At 38.8% G+C, this 23,990-nt stretch overlaps 1 protein-coding gene across 1 annotated transcript; it reads left to right on the top strand.

Moving 5' to 3' along the window:
* The first annotated feature begins 1,451 nt into the window (after nucleotides 1-1,451).
* LOC130465492 (protein DETOXIFICATION 45, chloroplastic-like) lies at nucleotides 1,452-4,148 on the top strand. The gene is made up of 5 exons (XM_056834271.1): nucleotides 1,452-1,674; nucleotides 3,247-3,391; nucleotides 3,496-3,592; nucleotides 3,673-3,773; nucleotides 3,979-4,148. Exons 2-5 carry the CDS (start codon nucleotides 3,295-3,297, stop codon nucleotides 4,146-4,148), a joined length of 465 nt encoding a protein of 154 aa, XP_056690249.1. The 5' UTR covers nucleotides 1,452-1,674; nucleotides 3,247-3,294.
* The last annotated feature ends 19,842 nt before the right edge of the window (nucleotides 4,149-23,990 follow it).

The raw sequence follows: 23,990 nt of genomic DNA on the forward strand, positions 1-23,990 counted from the left end.
ACTTGAAACGCAGGGAAAGACTTCAAAAGGAAGGAATTCTAAAACCATTTGACTTAGAGGATTATGGTAAGTGCGAATCATGTTTACTTGGCAAAATGACAAAGCAACCTTTCTCTAAAGTTGGAGAAAGAGCAACTGAACTATTGGGTTTAATCCATACAGATGTATGTGGACCAATGAGTACAAATGCTAGGGGTGGTTTCAACTACTTTATCACTTTCACTGATGACTTCAGTAGATATGGTTATGTCTACCTAATGAAGCATAAGTCTGAATCCTTTGACAAATTCAAGGAATTTCAGAGTGAAGTAGAGAATCAATTAGGCAAGAAGATTAAGGCACTGCGGTCTGATAGAGGCGGTGAATATCTGAGCTATGAATTTGATGACCATCTGAAAGAATGTGGAATTCTATAAGAATTGACTCCTCCTGGAACACCACAATGGAACGGTGTGTCCGAGCGGAGGACAGAACCTTGCTAGACATGGTTAGATCAATGATGGGTCAGGCCGAACTTCCAATAGAATTTTGGGGACATGCACTAAATACAGCCGCACTCACTATAAATAGAGCTCCGTCTAAAGCTGTTGAAAAGACTCCATATGAGTTATGGTTTGGAAAGCCTCCAAAAGTGTCTTTTCTTAAGATTTGGGGATGTGAAGTATACGTCAAACAATTAATTTCAGACAAACTTCATCCAAAATCTGACAAATGCACTAGTAGAAAAAACCCCTGTTGCAACCCCCTTGTTGCAGCGTACATGTGTTAATACGCTTCAACAACCAGTCGGTCAACGCGGGTCAAACCCTTTAAAGGGTTATTGCAGCGTACAATTTAATTGTTCCCTGCAAAAAAGTTTGTTGCAGCGTACATTTTAAAAGCCCGCTGCAATAGCTCGTTTTTGTTGCAGCGTACTTGTTAAAGCCCCCTGCAATAACCCGGGTAAAAAAAATTTCGCTGCAATATTCGTTGAAACTAATTCAAAACAAATTAAGCATCTCTCACTCTCAACTCCCTTCTTCTCCCTTAACTTTCCCTGCGTCATCCCCTCAAAAAAAAACCCTTTCTCTTCGTCGGTGGTTCTAGCCTCCTCGCCAGAGGCCACCTATTAGCTTGCTCGGCCGTTGGTTCCAAGGAAAAACTTAGCTTGCTCGCGCCGGTGGTTTCAAGAAAGAAAGTTGCTCGCGTCCTATTTTCCGTCAACCTCTTCGCCGCTGCTACCTGTCCCCTCTTTTAGGTTTGCTCGATTCGTTTACCTGATTTTTGTTTTAAGAATTAGGGTTTTAAAAATCAGATCCTAAAGTGACGCGCCAAATTTAGAAGCGAGAGAGAAAGAGATTTAATGGAAAAGGGAATTGGGGAAGAAAAGGGTTTGGGTTGGCGCAGAGATGCCCATCGTCTAACTCGAATAAATGCACATGAATTCGACACTGGGAAGAACAGTTTTTATCATCATTCTGCCTTTTGATTTCGATTCCAATTTCACAACTAGGTTTTGGTATTGTAGATGTCGAGTTGCAATTTCTAATCAATTGGAATTGCGGAACTTGATTTTGGTGGATTCATACATTTAATTTTTTTTGTTTGTTTGAGTCCTATTCTTGATGTGCGGAAAAGGAAGGCGGTTCGATTGAGCAAAGATGTCGACTCCAAACGTCGCCAAATTAACAATGGGTAAAATTTTCTCTTAAGCACCTTAATTTATGCACAATTTCAGTTTTCTTTGTTGTTGTTGTTGTTGTTGCTGCGAATTTGAACATCATTAACTGGGTTTTTCCATTAAGTAATGATAAAGTGTGAGCTACTGTATAATTGAGTTGGTTATGCTTGTGAATTTGTTTGTTTTGATTGAATTTAAAGCCTTTTATGTGGGGGGATTGGCAAAGGAACCATGGGTCAGCTTTTAATTGGGGATTCAGTTCATAGATTCGATTGTATGGTTTGGTTAATAGAGGATCTCATTTTCATGTGTTATTTTTCCTATGCTAAGAAACTCCTGAGCAAAGATAATTACATGTTGCAACCAGTTACTGTGTAGAAAAGCAAGGAATTCTGGAAATCAAATATATACAAAATTTTTGTAATTGGTTCCATTACATAGTTGGATTTCATTGTTCTGCATTCTAATGCCAATCTTTTCCTCCATTTATGTGATATTTTTGTTTATTTGGTAGTCTGTGTATCATGAATGTAATCATTGTTTATTATAAGACGACTAGTAATTTGATTTCTTCCACAAGTATATTTGGTGTGGTCTTATTAGATGTGGGATTGGATAATGAAACATGAGCCGGTGGTTTCAAGAAAGAAAGTTGCTCGCGTCCTATTTTCCGTTAACCTCTTCGCCGCGGCTACCTGTCCCCTCTTTTAGGTTTGCTCGATTCGTTTACCTGATTTTTGTTTTAAGAATTAGGGTTTTTCAATTCGTTTTTAGGGTTCTTTGCGTTTGTTCAATTCTTTTTTAGGGTTTGTTCAATTCGTTTCTTCAATTCATTTTTTCAATTCGTTTTTAGGGTTCAATTCGTTTGTTCAATTCGTTTTTAGGGTTTGTTCAATTTGTTTTTACGGTTTGTTTAATTTGTTTGTTCAATTCGTTTGTCCAGTCACTATAGCTAGGCCTAACATGGTAGGAGTATGTGAGAGACACTGACAAAATAAATCAATGTAACAATGCAACTATTTTCTATGCGCATCCTCTGCTAGATTTTCCTGTATATAGACTTAGTGAGGTAGTGTACAGTTGTTGTCACTGATCATTGGTTCGGCTTAACTTCCCTTGCTTTATTCCAAATCATGTTTTGATGACGAGTTCTGGTCTTCCCGTTATGATTATATTTTGGCCTTCATCTCTGTTCCACATTACAAGCTTTTTCCTTAAAAGACATCCTAATTTGAAAGTGTAACAATTTTTTTCATGAAAGTACTATTCTTAGAGGTCGTACCCAGTTATTCTCATAAAGTTGTGAGGTCTCGGTAGAGTCCAAGAAGTCAATGATCTCTTTGCAGCTACCATTTTTCCATATGATATGTAAGGTCGGTTATTAGTTTGTTGTAGTGTAGATTCCGGGTGATAATCATTCTGGCTTGTGAGTATAATTTTTAGGTCAGCATAGCTTCTTCATCCCTGAAAATAAATCATTCGTGATAGCCTCAATCTCAAAATAGTATAATCCCCTCCCCCCCCCCATTTGTATATATGTTTTAAGTTTTTAACAGAAGATTGATTAGTTAATTCGGCTTTGGTAGGCTGTCGTTCATAGAGCTAAGAACTCAAAATATTCAGCTGATGAGGATATGGAGGAGACAGATGTTAAAGATCCAAATTTAAAGCAATCTCTGGAGTCTGCTACTTCTCAGATTAGCCAGCTAGCTCTTTCTAATAGTCCTACTGGTAAATCTTCACTGAATTCTATTGTGGGATCAGATACGGCCAATGCAGGTGTAGATATTGACTTTTTGACTTTTTATGTCTGTACATTGATGATCTGCATGCAGGTGTTGCCAATCTTGCAGCTGTTTTTCTGTTCCCGCTTTTCATAAATTATTTTCAGATGGGTGTCACTGGAGCAGCCACTGCCACTGTTGTGTCTCAGTATGCACTTTCTTCCTGAAGTCTGTTAGTCGGCTTTCTTTTAACTATATTGGTAATCATGCTGCTTGTTTGTGCTCCAGATACATAGGTAGCTTCTTGATGATTTGGTTTCTTAGCAAGAGAGTAATATTATTACCTCCAAAATTTGGAGATCTGAAGTTTGGGGTCTATTTAAAATCTGGTGAGTGTCAGAGAAATGTTTATGGTTATTTTCTGTTTTTGATTCTTTATCCAACACATTGATTTTAATAACCTTCTACTTAATAATCACCATTACAAACTTCTTAAATTAGTCTGCTTAAGTGGCCATTGTTTGTACCTACTTAAAGTGTTACTCGTACATGTTTGGATTGCCGTCTGTTTCCTTATGTTTACCTTTTTTCCAGGTGGATTTCTGATTGGAAGAACTGTGGCTGTTTTGATAACTATGACGATTGGGACCTCGATGGCTGCTCGTCAAGGTCCTCTAGCTATGGCTGCTCATCAAATCTGTATGCAAGTGTGGTTGGCTGTCTCTCTTTTAACTGATAGATTGGCCGCATCTGGTCAGGTATGAGCTTTCATCTAACTAGGAGGTTCGATATCCAGGCTATAGGTTTTTCAGGCATCTAGACTACCTCTATTCTACAGTGCTTGTCCATTATGATTTATGATTATCACAAAAGTTGAAGATTGTGAATAATGTGTGGGTTTTAACCAAATAGGAAAAGCTTCTTGGATTAATAAGCATTTGTTGTTGTCCAAAGATCCTGATTTGTGAACAATAAACCAAATAGGAAAAGCTACATATTTTCTCAGAGTATTACACTTATTACATGTTTAATATGAATAGTTTTAACTTTCTAACACTCATTCCAATCTACTTATGCAAATTTAAGGCTTGTTTGGTCGTTATAGGTCATATTAGGCTAAAATGAGGCTTTTTTGCTCCCAAATATGAAATAAAGAACCTTAGGACTCATTTTAAACATATTAAATGTTTTATATGATTAGTTTTAACTTTACAAGACTTAATCCAATCTATTTATGCACATTCATGACTTCTTTGGCCGTTATAGGTCATATTTAGGCTAAAATGACATTTTCGCTCCCAACTTTGATCTAACGAACTTAAAAACTAATTTCAAACTTATTACATGATTCATATGATTATTTTTAACTTTTCAAGACTCAATCCTATCTATTATGCACATTTGAGACTTGTTTGGTCGTTATAGGTCCCAACTATGAACCAAAGAACCTAAGGACTCATTTTAAACTTACTAAATGTTTTATATGCTTATTTTTAACTTTCTAGGACTCATTCCAATCCATTTATGCACATTTAAGGCTCATTGTGTCGTTATGGGTCATATTTAGGCTAAAATGACATTTTCGCTCCCAACTTTGAACTTAAGAACCTAATGACTCATTTTAAACTTATTATATGATAAATATGCTTAGTTTTAAGTTTCTAAGACTTATTCTAATCTACTTATACCCATTTAATGCTTGTTTGATCGTTATAGGTCATATTTAGGATAAAATAAGGCATTTTCGATCCCAACTTTAAAATAAAGAACCTAAGGACTTATTTTAAACTTATTACATGTTTAATATGCTTAGTTTTAAGTTTCTAAGACTTATTCTAACTACTTATACACATTTAAGGCTTGTTTGGTCGTTATAGGACATATTTAGGCTAAAATGACATTTTCGCTCCCAACTATGAACCAAAGAACCTAAGGACTCATTTTAAACTTACTAAATGTTTTATATGCTTATTTTTAACTTTCTAGGACTCATTCCAATCCATTTATGCACATTTAAGGCTCATTGTGTCGTTTTAGGTCATATTTAGGCTAAAATGACATTTTCGCTCCCAACTTTGAACTTAAGAACCTAAGGACTCATTTTTAAATTATTATATGATTAATAAGCTTAGTTTTGAGTTTCTAGGACTTATTCTAATCTACTTATACCCATTTAATGCTTGTTTGATCGTTATAGGTCATATCTAGGCTAAAATAAGGCATTTTCGCTCCCAACTTTAAAATAAAGAACCTAAGGACTCATTTAAAACTTATTACATGTTTAATATGCATAATTTTAACGATCTAAGACTCGTTCCAATCTATTTATGCACCTATAGGCTCATTGGGTCGTTATAGGTCATATTTAGGCTAAAATGAGCATTTTTTCTCCCAAATTTGAAATAAAGAACCTAAGGACTCATTTAAAACCTTTTAAATGATTAATATACTTAGCTTTAAGTTTCCAAGACTCGTTCCAATCTATTTATGCACATTTAAGGTTCATTGGGTCGTTATAGGTCTTATTTAGGCTGGATTGACATTTTCGCTCCCAACTTTGAACTAAAGAACCTAATGACTCATTTTAAACTTTTTACATGTTTAATATGCATAGTTTTAACTTTCTAAGACTCATTCGAATCTATTAATGCACATTTAAGGCTCATTGGTTCGTTATAGGTCATATTTAGGCTAAAATGATATTTTCGCTCCCAAATTTGAACTCAAGAACCTAAAGACTTATTTTAAACTTTGTACATGATTAATATGCTTAGTTTAAAGTTTCCAAGACTTATTCCAATCTATTTATGCACATTTAAGGTTTGTTTGGTCGTTATTGGCCATATTTAGGCTAAAATGAGCATTTTCTCTCCCAAATTTGAAATAAAGAACCTAAGGACTCATTTTAAACCTTTTAAATGATTAATATACTTAGCTTTAAGTTTCCAAGACTCGTTCCAATCTATTTATGCACATTTAAGGTTCATTGGGTCGTTATAGGTCTTATTTAGGCTGGATTGACATTTTCGCTCCCAACTTTGAACTAAAGAACCTAATGACTCATTTTAAACTTTTTACATGTTTAATATGCATAGTTTTAACTTTCTAAGACTCATTCCAATCTATTTACGCACATTTAAGGCTCAGTGGGTCGTTATAGGTTTTATTTAGGCTAAAATGACATTTTCGCTCCCAAATTTGAGCTACATAACCTAAGAATTCATTTTATACCTTTTACATGATTAATATGCTTAGATTTAAGTTTCCAAGACTATTAGGACATTGTTATTTGTTGCTTGAATGTTAAAGTGTGATATTTAATTTGAATTTAATCTAATGCTTAGTTGAAATTTCTGTTTTTGTAAAGGTCTACACTCCGAGGAATGCGCCTATACTAGTGAGGAAATTGATGTGGTTCGTGAGCAACGGGCTAAGTGTTTTACCCGCAAGTATTTACTATTGGCTTGAGCGCGCTTGATCGAGGTGGTTTAGTTGTTATAGAACAATCGTTTCCATTAAAATGTATGCGTACATTGAAATTGGAACGTATATTTGAATGTAGTACGTGCACTTTGGTTTTGGGATATATATATATGTATACAAAACACCAGTTATTATTTTTTATATTTGTTCTACAGGTTGCGATATTTTATTTATTGTTGTTGACAGGTTCCTATATTTGGTGCAAGACACCCTAGGTATAGATAAATAAAACTAAAATTTTCCCGCCAAAAGCACAGCTTTGTTGCAGGGGGCATATACTTGTTCGCTGCAACAAGTGTGTAAAATTAGGCAAAAATCAAGACTTGTTGCAGCGTACAAAATGATGTACGCTGCAACAGACTGGTTTGTTGCAGCGAACAAAATGATGTACGCTGCAACAGACTGGTTTGTTGCAGCGTACAAATAAAAGCCCGCTGCAACAAACCAGTCTGTTGCAGCGTACATCATTTTGTACGCTGCAACAAGTCTTGATTTTTGCCTAATTTTACACACTTGTTGCAGCGTACATGCAAATGTACGCCGCAAAAAAGTACTTTTCGCAGCGTACATTGTACGCTGCAACAAGTCAATACTTGTTGCAGGCCCCCCAGTTGCAGCATACGATGTACGCTGCAACAGGGGTCTAAAAGCCCGCTGCAACAAGGGTTTTTTCTACTAGTGATGTATCATTGTGGGCTATCCAAAGGAAACAAAGGGGTATTACTTCTACAATACATCTGAGAACAAGGTGTTTGTTGCTCGAGATGGTATCTTTTTGGAAAAGGATCACATTTCCAAAATGACAAGTGGGAGAAAAGTAGACCTCGAAGAAATTCGAGTCGAACAACAAACTCTAAAGAATGCTAGGATGAAACTCAGAGATCTTTAGAAGTTTCTGGTGAGAATCATGGTCAATCTAGAAATGTAACCCCGCGTAGATCGCAGAGATATAGATCTCAACCGGAAAGGTACTTAGGTATTTTGACGAACGAGAGCTATGATGTTCTATTACTTGAAAGTGATGAACCTGCGACTTAAAAACAAGCTATGACGAGCCCTAGCTCCAAGCAATGGCAAGAAGCCATGTAATCTGAATTAGACTCTATGTCTGAAAACCAAGTATGGGATTTGGTCGATTTTCCAGATGGCTACCAAGCCATTAGAAGCAAATGGGTTTTCAAACTGAAAAAGGACAAGGATGGGAAACTTGAAGTGTTCAAAGCTAGATTGGTTGCAAAAGGTTACAGGCAAGTCCACGGTGTGGATTACGATGAAACCTTTTCACCAGTTGCAATGCTAAAGTCTATTCGGATAATGTTAGCAATCGCTGCATATTACGATTACGAAATATGGCAGATGGATGTCAAAACCGCTTTCTTAAACGGCGTTTTAGCAGAAACTGTGTTTATGACACAGCCTGAGTTTTGAGGATCCAAAGAATGCTAAAAAGGTATGCAAGCTAAAGAAATTAATATACGGATTGAAGCAGGCATCAAGGAGCTGGAATATACGTTTTGATGAAGCAGTCAGTGACTTTGGTTTCATCAAGAACACAGACGAATCTTGTGTATACAAGAAGATCAGCAGGAGCAAAATTGCTTTTCTAGTATTATATGTCGACGACATATTACTTATCGGAAATGAAATTCCTATGTTGAACTCTGTCAAGATTTGGCTTGGGAAATGTTTTTTGATGAAGGATCTAGGAGAAGCACAGTACATATTGGGCATCAAGATTTACAGAGATAAATATAAAAGGATGATTGGACTTAGTCAAAGCACTTATATCAATAAGGTGCTTGATAGGTTCAAGATGGCAGACTCCAAGCGAGGCTACCTACCCATGTCTCATGGAATGACTCTAAGCAAGACTCAGTGCCCAAAAACACTTGATGAGCGTAGACGAATGAATGGGATTCCATATGCATCATTGATTGGTTCAATAATGTATGCTATGATATGTACACGCTCGGATGTTGCGTACGCACTCAGTGCTACGAGCAGATACCAGTCAGACTCGGAAATGTTATCAGAATCGGAAAATAATTCCGGAAACGGAAATATTAAATATTTGTTCGAAACGGAAATTAATTTCGGAATCGGAAATATTAAATATTGTTCGTATCGGAAATGAATTCCGGAACCGGGAATTTAATCGGGAGCGCATCGTACGAATTAGCATCGGACGAGGCTTGCTAGACGAAGGCCCAGCACGAAGCCAGGCCCGCGCCCAGCAAGCCAAGCGCCCAAACACGGAGCTGCCACAGCCTCGCCAGGCCCAGCGCAAGGCCAGGCCCAGCAAGGCCATAGGCGCGCGCGGGCTTATGCTCGTGGGCTGCGAGGCAGCACCTGCTCGTGTGGGCCGCAAGGCTTGCGTAGGTGCGTGCGTTCCTCGTGGTCGTGCAACACTCGTGTTCGTAACGAATCCTAATCGTATTGGAATTCGTGCATTGATTAAATCCTAATTCTAATCCTAAGAGATTAAATTTATTATTTAGAGTTCTAATAGGATTCTAATTAATAAATCCATATCCTAGTAGGATTATAATTCCTTTCCATAAACTCTATAAATATAGGCCTAGGGTCACATATTTAATAGACGATATTGAAGTATTCAAAGGTAAGATTTTTAAGCAAAAATCAGCCAAACACTTGCAACCCAAATAGCCGAAAATCTAAGTAACCGTAAGGGCGATTCTAGTTGGTCAAGCTTAAGGCGGATCCGGACGTGCTGTGGACTATCTACGGAGGGACGACACTTGGAGTCCTAAAGACTTGTTCTTGTTCGGTTCGGGCGCAGCTAGGGAGGGCACGCTACAAAGTGTATGCATTTGAATTATGCTAAATGATTATGTGTAAATAATATGTTTCCTGGCTTTATGGTTTTTCCACATGATTTATGTTTATTCATATGTATCATAACCTAACAATGTCTGTACAAAAGGTCAAGGTATACTTAGTTCTTTCCCTAGTTCTTTCATTTCAACTTTTAGCCCCCAGTTGCTATTATGTCTTCTCATTAATGATGTTTTCAGATTTCGATTTTAGATGCCCGTGTCATATGTCCGAGTAGGGTAAGCCTTGGTTAAGTGCCAAGTCCTATTGACAATGTCTGATTTTTTCAAAGGGGATTCGCAAGCATTTGAATTACCATGAACGGGTGCCCTGAGTTCGAAGGAACGATGGGGCGATGCCGTAGAATAATCCTCTTTATTGCAAGCTTACTGCCTTTACTACTTGTTGGCGATTATGACTGTGTCTAGTGGTGAAAGAATGTCTTTAGGTGAGTTAGTTTGCTTTAGGGAGGGTCAAGTCGAGTACTTTAGAGGTCATGGACGCTCGCGCTAGCCCCCATTCAATTGAGGCAAAGAGATCTTTTGAGTATTGGCTAAGTGCCTAGGAGTGTGAGTGCTCCTTCTGGCAAGGGTACGTGCTCTTATTATTTTCCGATGTGTGCTCATTTTGGCATCTTGATGACTTGGATTCTTCCTTTGACTTAAATTTTTCTTTCGATTTGGATTGCAAGTAATTAAATTTCAATAAGGGACTCTATTTTTTTATTCTTGTTATTCTATAGGTTTTAACATTTTTGCAAATTGGTTGGACCGGATCATGGATTGCCTACGTATCCGCCTTAAATAGATTTGATTTGGAATCAGGTCTTGCGTAGTTCTTAGCCAGAAAATGGTTTCTTAGAATGCCGATTGTTTTTATATTTATTCTATAGGTTGTGGTATTCTATTATTGTTGTTGAAAGGTTCATATATTTGGTGCAAGGCACGTATAGACAAATAGAATTAAACTTTTCCCTCCAAAAGGACGACTCTGTTGCAGGGGGCATATACTTGTTCGCTGCAACAAGTATGTGAAAATAGGCAAAAATGAAGACTTGTTGCAGGGGACATATTGTTGTTCGCTGCAACAGGGTAGGTCTGTTGCAGCGTACAAATTGTTGTTCGCTGCAACAAACCTACCCTGTTGCAGCGTACACCAATTTGTACGCTGCAACAGGTCATGAATTTTGCCTAATTTTACACACTTGTTGCAGCGTACATATATATGTACACTGCAAAAAAGCACTTTTTGCAGTGAACATTGTACGCTACAACAAGTCTGGACTTGTTGCAGGCCCCCCAGTTGCAGCATACGATGTACGCTGCAATAGGGGTCTAAAAGCGCGCTGCAACAAGCGTTTTTTCTACTAGTGGAGTGGAATTGTAATGTTTGAAATAGGGTGAAATAAGTGAATTTTATTATTATTTTAATCTGCTGCTTTGCCGTAAGCCAAAAAATTTGTTTTATTTTTTTAAGTACATGTATTTGCACAATGTATTTGCACAAAAATCTTTTCATATGTTTTTTGGTACGCATATCTGAATACGTGCTGTACCCCCCAAAGTGTTCGTTATTTTTCCGTGCACGTGCGGATAAAATGACGAGCACTTCTGGACAAAATTTGGCAAGCAGAGATATTCAGCGCCCAGGCTGGGGCGTTAAAGATTCCGGCGCCCAGCTCTGGGCGTTGAAAGTGATTTATGGGGAGATTTCTTGGCGCGTTGCTTCTTTTCGTTTTGTGCCAAATATTTGCGAATCTTTTTCTGTGCGCTAAATGTTTTTTTAGACGAAATTTAAAGGCGCTTTGCAAAGTTTCTTTTTTATTATTTACATTTTTTTTACGTTAAGCGTAGAATGTACTTTTCATTTGTCTTTTTTTTTTATTTGTGGCTCAAGACGGCTTGAAAGATGGGTTGAATGAGATAGGATAATTTGTATAGGTATTAGTCAAGCATGAGGGTTGGAAAGGGTAGAAGATTGTAGAACCTTATGTAGTTTTTGTGGTATGATTTGGATTGGTTGACTCAATTCTTTTCCTTCGTTTACTTGGGTAAGTTTTGCACTTTGGGGGGTACAGGCTAAGTATTTCACGGCTCGCTCTTTTCTCTCTCCCTTTTCTCTTTCTATTTTTTCTTTTTTGCTTGGGATTTCTCCCCCTTTTTATTTGGGCTGAAAGGTAGATGGTTGTGGTCTTTGAGTCACGAGGCGAGACTGAGTGAGCCTCGTTTGGTAGGCCTATAAGTGGACCTTTAATTGTCTTACTTTGCAAGCGTTTTTAGTCGTTTCTTAAAATGTGCAAATAGCGTAGATTCAAAATGTTGTTTTTATTTTATTGAAATTTAACGAAAGAATTACATCGAAAATAATTTTTTTTGCTTCTTTTCGGATTCCAGTTTCCGGGATTTAATTGGAAGTTGTGATTTAGACTCGAACTTTCATTAATTTTTCTGATTATAACCCATGTATGAATACAAGGAGGTGACCTAGACTCAAAATAATGACGTGGCGTAAGCCCATAATATTTGACCAAGCGACTCTCAGACTTAGGCTAATTGGACCATAACTTTCGTTGGTTGACACTTTAGATTTTAACCCTTGGGTGTTCATTTGTCATGCACCATTTTGCTTAATGTTGGCAAGGTAGTTAGTTGGGGAGATCGAATTTTCATTTTCGCAAGACTAGAATCATTAGTGCGGCTTCCCTCTTAGTGTGTATTGCTTTACCCCGATGGTAGCCTTATGGCATGCCGATTTGGGTATTTTCATGGTTCGTCATGTTGCGTTCATAGAAAATCTTTTAGTCCGTACTTAGGAGTATTTCAAGGAGCGAGTGGCTCGAGAGGACTATGATAGTCGTGACCCAACGTGATCATAAGCCTTGAGGCCATTAATTTTTTGCCAATGGTATTGACACCTTAGGTTCACTTTGGGGGTTGTGCGACTATGGAGGAATGATTTTCAGAATGTGACTGTTTCCATTTTGCAAATACTATAATATATTCTTTTTATTGGTGAGAGAGAGTATTGAGGCCGTAGATTCTTAGCAAGGGATGACAATTACATATGGGTGCTTATTGATTTAAATGTTAGGAAGGGAGACTCAATATGGTTTAACCTTTTAACTTGCAGAACGACACCAAGCATTAGGATCGATTCTATGTATAAGACAACTAAGACTTAGGATTTAGATTGTACTTTGGCGTAGCCTAGTCTAGACTCGAATTTATTTATTTTTTATTCGAACATTATTTTTCCTTGAAAACTTTATTTGAACATCATTTTTTGAATACTTTGCCCATGTGACATTCAAGGTCATTTAATTAGCATGCTCCGTTTTGGTGCCGAACATTGTCGTCATAGGGGGCCTAATGATGACACAAGGAGTTGTTTATTTTATAAGTCGTTCTTAGAATCGAGTGCCTTTTTTCATACGTCCTCGTAGCAAATAACCAACGAATTTTTTTATTGCTATGTATACTTTGTGCGCGGGTACCGAGGCTGCTGTGCCTGACCAAAAGGCCAGGCAGCAACTACAGCGCCCAGCTCTGGGCGTTGAAAATGATTGGCGCCCAGCCAGGGGCGCTGAAAATGCGTCCCTGAGTGGTACTCGTATTCTGTTCGCGTTTCCTTTTTTCGTATATACGACTTACTTTTGCGTGCTTGCCTAATAACGTCCTTTACGCGTTGTGCAGCATTGTGGGATCCGTTACAGGCTGTCCTGGGCGTCGCTTATTTTTGTGGCGATCGCCCGGGGTTACGGGACACGTATTTTGGTATAACTCTTTGGCCAATCGGTGTTTATGAATGTTTAGGCAGTTTTTAGGGTCGTTGGTTTTCCGGTATTATTTGTCACACACAATCACAACACAATCACATAATTCGCTACACATAACTAGCATTACAACATGAAACGAAAAATAATATGTCACGTAGTTTATGATAGGCTTCTATGGGTAATATTTGCGCCTGGCTTGGTACCGCTTCTATCGCAGATCCACCACATGCCCCGGTCGAGGTAGTCCATTCAACAGACGAATTTCGTCCCAAGAGGCCAATCACGATGTAAGCCAAGGGGGCATGCACCAATGAGAGGGACCTAGTGGGCGAGCGATTGGGTTTGGGACAGGTGTACTACTAGCGAAAGTTCCGAGTGGACAACATTCGAAGCGTATGCACCCCCCGAGTGGCGATGGGTATCCTTAGTCCCAACTCCCGAGATGAAATACACCAAGGGAGCCAAGGTTCGTTATGAGGTTCTGTCCGTTCACATTAATATGCTGATTTTCAGGTCGTCCCAACTTGATAAGGAAATAAACGCGGAGTAAGATCGTTTAACCCTTCGGCTATTTTGTTTACCTACGAGCACGAGTATTTCATTAACGTTCCCCAGCGGAGTCGCCACTATGAGGGGGGTCGAAAAAGCACGAGGCTAATGCGTGACCTCGTCCCTCGTGGGCGTGACGTTGTCAGATCAAGTGTAATTGGATTTCCTGTGAGTTTACACCCAATCGACTAGTAATATAGGAGTCGCCATTCAGTTTTTAACGACAATGAGAAAAACTAACAAAACCCGGTTATCGTGACATAAAGGGAGTGCAATTATGTTCGACCACGACGGCCATAGGTTCCCTTGTGATCCCTGGTGTGGGGATCGCTCAACGTACACCCGCATGGCAGAGATTGAGAGTTCGGGGGACTGTAACTACCGAGAGGAGTGCTCTTCGATAACTCCAGAGGCAGGTTATCCTTACTAGCTCAGCATAAATAATTGAAGGGACATGCGTTAACTATTAAACTAATCTGAGTTGATTTTAGCAATATGCAACATATAATACTAGATCGATCGTGATTATCTTATTTAGATTGATTTAAGGTACCTAGCATGATAATTCAATTGTCCAAGGTATTATCTTATTAGGCGTGATAGATCAATCAAGTTAATAGTTCGACAATTTTATAAAAGGGTGATGAAAGCGATTAAATCATATGAGGGACACATTACAACGCACCCTTGAGAGGTGCGTTACGGTTCTCAGAAAACTAACCACTTGGATTTGCTATTTCTCCTTTTATTTAACGAATCTCGGGTTTCCAAGCAATGTTCCAGAATTTAGGCTTAATTCATCAGCTACAAGGGGCAGGATGCGTTCTGTTCGGCTTTTGGGTCGATTGCGACAGAACGCCGGATCAATTTCGCAGCGTGAGGCTAGGCTTAAGGCTAGAGTCAATACTCAGGTTATGGAATTGTGTGTTTCACGTCGGTTTTGAGGCTGTATTTATAGGAAAAGGGTGTGTGGAAAGATAGATTTTAGGATATGAATCCAAAAAGAATCCGGAGATAAAACGGCCCCAGGCATTTTCAGCGCCCAGGGCCGGGCGCCGAAGATTTCGGCGCCCAGAACCAGGCGTTGAAAATGGGATCTGGGCCGAGTTCTTTGTCAGATTTGGACTCTTAGAACACGGAGCTTTCGAGACTTATCCGAGTCTTTTAGTGCGTATTAACTTATGACAGAATGCGTCTGGGCCCGTTACGAACTCTAGGTTCGTTAGGAATTTAATTAATACGTAACTCTTATTTTTGAATTATACTAGGAATGTAAATTCTATCTCTTTTAGGATTTATGTTGGAGTGCAACACCTAATTCTGACAAGTTTCTATCTTTTATGACTTTGCCAGTTTTAACAACTACCTTTTACGACAGTTACCATCTTTAGCAGGTTTCCATAAATAGCAGTTTTGGCTGAAATGAAAAGGGTGATTGAGATTCGTTATTTTATAGGAGATCCGTTGCCAAGTGGAGATTTGTGTTCTTATCATCGAACCTTCCCTTTCGGGAATGGGGACAAAAGTAGGTGTCTACAGCTTCACTAAAATACATTTCTAATTCCCAATTGCTTGCTTAAATCTGTACTTAGATTTTATAAGCTAGCTTTCCTTTTCAAGCACTATTTGGATCCACAAACCCTATGACATGCCATGCACATAGTTTGTTCCAACATTTGATTGAGGAATACGTTTTGTCATCCAATTGCCATATGTACCAATATGCAATCATTGCTTAATTTATTGACTTGAGCATTACGATTGTGCATGAGGTTTCAACACAATCCATGCCATGAATTTGCTTGTAACCTTTAGCAACTAATCTAGCTTTGTGTGTTAACACAATTCAATGTTTGATGGTTTTTATCCTTAAAACCAATTTGCAACCAATATGTGTTTAATCTATTCTTGCAAATCAACAAAATTTCAAATTTGTCATTAAAACATTGAGTATGTTTTATGTCCTCTAACCATTTAAAACATTGAGTCTATATATGGCCTCTAACCATTTTAGGGAATCTATATTTCGTTATAGCTTTCTTACAGGTCACAAACTCATGATTATAGTTTGACTGCAAGTTGTAGGTTTCTTCACTATCTAATAGAAGAATCTCATAGCTTCAGTGACCTGAACTCCATGTTTCTTTAATATCTAATAGAAGAATCTCATAGTTTCAGTGACTTGAACTCTATGCCTACTTGGGTATAGAACATCAAACAATAGAATATTAACAGACACTTTGAAAGTCCTTTGAATATTCTTTTCTCTTTGAAGCACTTGTAAAGTCTTCTAAGAGATGTCTATTCTTTAAAGCCACTTCTAAAGTCCTTAAAGAATAATAAGTGTTCGGAATTTCTAAAGAACTTCGAAAAGCTAAAGAACTTCGAAAAGCTAAAGAACTTCGAAAAGCCTCCAGAATGTCCATTTATGTTTGTTGTTCGCCTCGAAGACTTTCGAGGTCCATTTTCTCCCACTTGTCATTTTGGAAATGAATCTCCAAAAGGACATTATTTCGAGCAAACAAACATTATGTTCTCAAAAATTCGTGGTAGGAACAATACCCTTTTGTCTCATTTGAATAAATCACAATGAAACGTATATCTATACTTGGGCCTTAGTTTGTTGAATAACAAACACTAAGCTCCCACTGAGTTTAGGAACTCTTTAGATATATTATGAAAAGATATTCAAAAATTACTTTTCAATAGCTTTGACGAATTTGATTTAGTTTGGTGGTAGTTGAGCATTTTGTTTTAGAAATTATAGGAAAAGTCTTTATGATCCATTATTGATCGAATCAAGTACTAATCGACTTCGATCATTCCAACTTAGATATGCCATATCTTATGGAGCTAGATTGTGAATTTTACTTACACACAATTGTAGGCACCTACTTTTGTCCCCATTCCCGAAAGGGAAAGGTTCGATGATGAAAGCATAAATCTCCACTTGACAACGCATCTCCTATAAAATAAACGAATCTCAATTCCCCATTTCATTTCACCCGAAACCTGCTATTTATGGAAACCTGCTAAAAATAGTAACTGCCGTAAAAGGTAGCTTCTAAAAGTGGCAAATCATAAAGGATAGAAACCTGTCAGAATTAGGTGTTGCACTCCAACATAAATCCTAAATGAGATAGAAAACTGCGAGAATCCTATTCCTAATATGATTCGGAAATAAGAGTTACGTATTAATTAAAATCCTAACGAGCCTAGAGTTCGTAACGGGCCCAGACGCATTCCGTCATAAAATTGATACGCACTAAAAGACTCGATTAAGTCTCAAACTCTACGGATTTCAGGAATCCGAATCTGACTAAAGAAAACAGCCCAGACCCTATTTTCAACGCCTGGCTCTGGGCGCCGAAATCTTCGGCGCCCAGGCCTGGGCGCTGAAAATACCTGGGTACGTGTTTTTTCCTAATTCTTTGTGGATTAGAACTCTGCAATTCTATCTTTCCAGGAACTCTTCCCTATAAATAGACCCCTAAATTCGACGTGAAAAGGACACACACAACACATAATTATATTCCGAGTATTGACTCCAACCCTTAGCCTAAGCCTCTCGCTGCGAAATTGTTCACGCGTTCTGTCGCAATTGATCCATAAATCGAACAGAACGTATCCTGTCCCATAATTGAGATTCGTTAAATAAAAAGGAGAAATAGCAAAGTCAAAGTGGTTTGTTTTCTGAGAACCGTGACGCACCTCTCAAGGGTGCGTCGTAATGTGTCCCTTTTCGATGATTTAATTGCTTTCCTCGCCCTTTTTATGAACTGTTAAACTAACTAAATCTGATTGTTCTATCACGCCTAACAAATAAAATATTTTTGGGAAATTGGATTATCATGCTAGGTCCCTTAATACTATTTAAATCAGATAATCACGATCGATCTAGTATTATATGTTGCATATTGCTAAAATCAACTCAGATTAGTTTAATAGTTAACGCATGTCCCTTCAATTATTTATGCTGAGCTAGTAAGGATATCCTGCCTCTGGAGTTATCGACGAGCGAAGTACTCCTCTCGGTAGTTACAGTCCCCCGAACCCTCAATCTCTTCCTTGCGGGTGTATGTTGAGAGATCCCCACACCAGGGATCACAAGGGAACCTACGGCCGTCGTGGTTAAACATAATTGCACTCCCTTTATGTCACGATAACCGGGTTTTGTCAGTTTTTCTCATTGTCGTTAAAAACTGAATGGCGACTCCTATATTACTTGTCAATTGGGTGTAAACTCACAGGAAATCCAATTACGCTTGATTGAATAAAAAGAATCGTCACACCCACGAGGGACGAGGTCACGCATTAGCCTCCTGCTTTTTCGACCCCCTCACAGTGGCGACTCCACTTGGGATAGTGAAGGAAATACTCGTGCTTGTAGGTAATCAAAATAGCCGAAGGGTGAAACGATCCTACCCCGCGTTTATTTCCCCATCAAGTTGGGACGACCTGAAAATCAGCATATTAATGTGAACGGGCAGAACCGCATAACGAATCTCGGCTCCCTCGGGAGTTGGGACTAAGGATACCTTTTTTCGCCAATAGGGGGGTGCATACTCTGCGCATGTTGCCCACTCGGTACTTATGCAGGTAGTACACCTATCCCGAACCCAATCGCTCGCTCATTAGGTCCCTCTCGCCTGCATGCCCCCTTGGCTTGCACTTGCGGGTTGGCCTCTTGAGCGAAATTCGTCTGTTGAAGACACTACCTCGACCGGGGCATGTGTTGGATCTACGATAGAAGCGGTACCAAGCTAGGCGCAAATAACTACCCATAGAAGCCTATCATAAACTACGTGACATATTTAATTTTCATATCCATGTTTGTAATGTAGTTATGTGTAGCGAACTATGTGACTATGTTATGATTGTGCGTACGAATAATGCTAGACAAACAATGTTAGAAAACCAACGACCTTAAAAAAATTACCCAAACATTCATAAACCAATTGGCCAAAGAGTTATACCAAAATACGTGTTCCGCAAGCCCGAACGATCGCCACAAAATAAGCGACGCTCGGGATGGCCTGTAACGAATCCCACAAACGCTGCAACGCGTAAAGGACGTTATTAGGCAAGCACGCAAAATCGAATTCGCATAAACAAAAGTAGACGCAAACAGAAAACGAGAACCAGCCAGGGACGCATTTTCAACGCCCCTGGCTGGGCGCCGAAATTTCTAACGCCCTACGCTGGGCGCTGAAGTTGTTGCCTGGCCTTTTGGTCAGGCATAGCAGCCTCTGTGCCCACGCGTGAAGGAAAATACGTAGCACAAAAAAAATGTTCGTAAAAAGAATTGCTACGAGGGCGTAAGAAAAAGCACTCGATTTCAAAAGCGACTCGTAAAAAATTAATAACTCTTTGCGTCGTTGTTAGGCCTCCTACGACGACAATACTCGGCACTAAAAACCGAACATGCTAATAATTATGAATGTCACATGGGTAAAGTATTCAAAAAATAATGTTCAAATAAAGTTTTCAAAGTAAAAATAATGTTCAAATAAAAAAAAATCCGAGTCTAGACTAGGTTATGCCAAAGTACAATCTAAATCCTAAGTCTTAGTTTTCTTATCCATAGAATCGGTCCTAATTCTTGGTGTCATTCTGCAAATAAAAAGGTTAAAACATATTGAGTCTCCTTTCCTAACATTTAAATCAATAAGCACCCATATGTAATTGTCATCCCTTGCTAAGAATCTACGGTCTCAATACTCTCTCTCACCAATAAAAATAATATATTATAGTATTTGCAAAATGGAAACAGTCACATTCTGAAAATCATTCCCACATAGTCGCACAACCCCCAAAGTGAACCTAAGGTATCAACACCATTGGCAAAGAAAAAATTAATGGCCTCAAGGCTTATAATCACATTGGGTCACGACTATCATAGTCCTCTCGAGCCACTCGCTCCTTGAAATACTCCTAAGTACGGACTAAAAGATTTTTCATGAATGCAACATGACCAACCATGAAATTACCCAAATCGGCTTACCATTGGGGTAAAAGCAATACACACTAAGAGAGAAGCCGCACTAATGATTATAGCCTTGTAAAAATGGAAATTCGATCTCCCCAATTAAATACCTTGCCAACATTAAGCAAAATGGCGCATGACAAATGAACACCCGAGGGTTAAAATCTGAGTGTCAACCAACGAAAGTTATGGTCCAATTAGCCTAAGTCTGAGAGTCGCTTGGTCAAATATTATAGGCTCACGCCACGTCATTATTTTGAGTCTAGGCCACCTCCTTATTTTGAGTCTAGGCCACCTCCTTGTATTCATACACGGGTTATAATCAGAAAGATTAATGAAAGTTCGAGTCTAAATCACAACTTCCAATTAAATCCCAGAAACTGGAGTCTGAAAAGAAACAAAAAATTAGTTTTCGATGTAATTCTTTCGTTAAATTTCAATAAGGTAAAAACAACATTTTGAATCTACGCTATTTGCACATTTTAAGAAACGACTAAATACGCTTGCAAAGTAAGACAATTTAAAGGCCCACCCTAGGCCTGCTAAAATTAAAGGTCCACTATAGGCCTACCAAACGAGGCTCATTCAGTCTCGCCACGTGACTCAAAGACCACAACCATCTACCTTTTAGCCCAAATAAAAAATTCGAAGGATTTATGTTGGGGAGAAGTCCCAAGCAAAAAGAAAAAATAGAAAGAGAAAAGGGAGAGCAAAAAGAGCAAGCCATGAAATACTTAAAAAGAAAGAGAAGGGAGAGCGAAAAGAGCCATGAAATACTTAGCCCGTACCTCCCAAAGTGCGAAATCTACCCAAGTAAACGAAGGAAAAGAATTGAGTCAACCAATCCAAATCATAAAATTCTACGATGTCTACCCTTTCTAATCCTTATGCTCTTAGACGCCTTCGCTCTGGGGTCCCTGTTCAGCTCATTTAACCCATCCATGTTCTCATTGCCATAACCCAAGAAACCATTACCTCAACTCTTGTTTTTGAACTTGTTATCAACCGCAAACCACGCACGGCCACTGACACGTGTGTCATGCCCATCATTTCCAAAGTCCAAACCTGCTCTTACACCACCATTAGCATAATGACCATATAACTTGTTTGGATACGTCCTGCTGATATACCCTTGAGCCGTCCCTATGCTACTCATTGGCCTTGATTGATGTAAACTCGTGACACTAGCCTGAGGCCGTAAAAAATGAATCCTAGCAGATGTAACCCTTATGCTTGACCAATACCTATACAAATTACCCTATCTCGTTCAACCCATCTTTCAAGCCGTCTTGAGTCACAAATAAAGAAAACAAATGAAAAGAACATTCTACGCTTAACATAAAAAAATATATAAAAAATGTGAATAATAAAAAAAAAGAACTTTGCAAAGCGCCTCTAAAGTTAGTTCGAAAAAGAAAAAGAAGCATTTAGCGCACCAAAAAAGAACCGCCCAGGAAACATTTCCAGCGCCCACACCTGGGCGCCGAAAACTTTGACGCCCCAGCCTGGGCGCTGAATCTCTCTGCTTGCTAAAATTTTGTCCAGAAGTGCTCGTCATTTTATCCGCACATGCACGGAAAAATAACGAACACTTGGAGGGGTACAACACGTATTCAGATATACGTACCACCAAAAAATACATGTACTCAAAAAAATATAAAACAAATTTTTGGCAGCAGATTTTAATAATAATAAACTTCACTTATTCTACCGTTTCAAATAATATGTTTCCACCTCAGAACGTACTTGTTTAAAATCGGCATTCTAAGAAACCATTTTCTGGCTAAGAACTACGCAAGACCTGATTCTAAATTAAATCTATTTAAGGCGGATACGTAGGCAATCCATGATTCGGTCCAACCAATATTAAAGCCTATAGAAAAACAAGAATAAAAATAGAAGTCCCTTATTGAAATTTAATTACTTGCAACCCAAGTCGAAAGAAAATTTGAGTCAAAGGAAGAATCCAAGTCATCAAGATGCCAAAATGAGCACACATCGAAGAATAATAAGGGCACGTACCCTTGCCAGAAGGAGCACTCACACTCCTAAGCACTTAGCCAAGACTCAAAAGATCGCTTCGCCTCAATTGAATGGGGGCTAGCGCAAGCGTCCATGACCTCTAAAATACTCGACTTGACCCTCCCTAAAGCGAACTAACTCACTTAAAGACTTTCTTTCACCACTAGACATAGTAGTTTGCTTAAAGACCTCCTTTCACCACTAGACACAGTCATGATCGCCAACAAGTAGTAAAGGCAGTAAGCTTGCAAGAAAGAGGATTGTCCTACGGCGTCGCCCCACCGTTCCTCCGAACTCAGGGCACCCGCTCATGGTAATTCAAATGCTTGCGAATCCCCTTTAAAAAAAATCAGGTATTGTCAATAGAACTTGGCACTTAACCAAGGCTCACTCTACTCAGACATATGGCACGGGCATCTAAAATCGAAATCTAAAAGTATCATTAAAGGTAAGACATAATAGCAACTGGGGGCTAAAAGATTGAAATGAAAGAACTAGGGAAAGAAATAAGTATACCTTGACCTTTTGTACAGACCTACACTAAGTAAATCTAAGTCAATTTGAAAGCGGTTCATATTCCCGCAATTCTGGAAAAGATGGCCCTAAAAGCCCAAAGCATGTGCCACACGGGCACAAGTATGTCTTGACACCTGCACCCTGGCTTCCAGCAAATCCTTAGACAACATTCCAAAAATCGTAACAGTATTTTGATTCACTCATGTAATCCTGTACGAACCCTTATATAAGTCAACCTACTTAGGACACCTCGGACTGTACACAGTAGGACTCGGATTTCAAATAATTTTCAAAAGACTTCTTCGAACATAATAAAGTGTCGTTGGTTTAAAGCTAAGTATGTGTTTATCTCGATATTGCAAGTGAGTCAAAAAGATTTCTAAATATGATTATGGGTAAAGAAAGGCACCTAGATTTTGGTCAAGGCATACTTCAACATGTGACTACCTTGACCATGGCAATGTCGCATAATACGACATTTACAAGAGAAGTAGCAGATCACTACTCGAACGTACCTCGCACAAAACGAGTCTGGTTCAAACTATTCATGATCCATGTCACCATGAATGCATAAAAATGTATGCAAAACATTATAGCACCAAGCCAATCCCGTAGCTACAATTGGGGGCTTGAGAAAAACACTCTAAAAATGCTCGAAATGATGATTTTATCACAAATTCTCAACGCTAATGCTATACATACATCATAGGGGCACAATCCTAAGCTTTAATCGTGTAAAACGAACTTTAGAATGGCTACAACCCCTCCCAAATTCTAAAGCACTACTTAGAAGATATGAAGTCACCCCACTAACAAGGGTAACTGAAAATCGCGAGTCACCAAAACTCCGATCAAACTACTGCACATAACGCTCGCCCTACGAGCGTCCGTTACACAGTCTACCTCGTTCCAAAGCAAAAGCGAAAGAAAAATCAACGATAGGAACTGTCAAAATATACCCAGAAATTATTTTCAACGCCCAGAGCTGGGCGCCAATATCTTTAACGCCCCAGCCTGGGCGCTGAATCTTTCTGCAAGCCAAGTTTTGCCCAAATATAAAAATAAGAAATAAACATCTATGAATCCTCGCATCGAACGAAGTAATAAGCCGTGCAAACCCACGCAGAAGGTGCTACATTTGTTCGAACACCTGAACGAGGCGTGATGAAGTACTCCAATGAAAAAAATAATAATGTTATATCCCAAACCTGGAGAAATGTTCTAATACATACGGTTAGGCCACACAAGCCTACGTCGTACCATAAGTTCAACCATCCCACGGTACAAGTCTAAAAAAGAGTAAGGCATATTGCACTAATGTAGGCACGACCAAGAGCACGTGTAAAAGAGGCAAAGACTACTTATCGCCCAAATTCAAAATGCAAGCCACACGACTTCTACATTAAGGATTAAAGGTAGCAAAACATTGCCTACCACGGA

The sequence above is a fragment of the Spinacia oleracea genome, chromosome 1 (genome assembly GCF_020520425.1).
Source record: "Spinacia oleracea cultivar Varoflay chromosome 1, BTI_SOV_V1, whole genome shotgun sequence".
Classification (NCBI taxonomy): Eukaryota; Viridiplantae; Streptophyta; class Magnoliopsida; order Caryophyllales; family Amaranthaceae; genus Spinacia; species Spinacia oleracea.

Coding starts and splice junctions, on each gene's coding strand:
- LOC130465492 (XM_056834271.1), top strand. CDS start 3,295: ATGGAGGAGACAGATGTTAAAGATCCAAATTTAAAGCAATCTCTGGAG. Junction 3,392..3,495: donor TCTTTCTAATAGTCCTACTG/GTAAATCTTCAC, acceptor ATCTGCATGCAG/GTGTTGCCAATCTTGCAGCT. Junction 3,593..3,672: donor ACTGCCACTGTTGTGTCTCA/GTATGCACTTTC, acceptor TTTGTGCTCCAG/ATACATAGGTAGCTTCTTGA.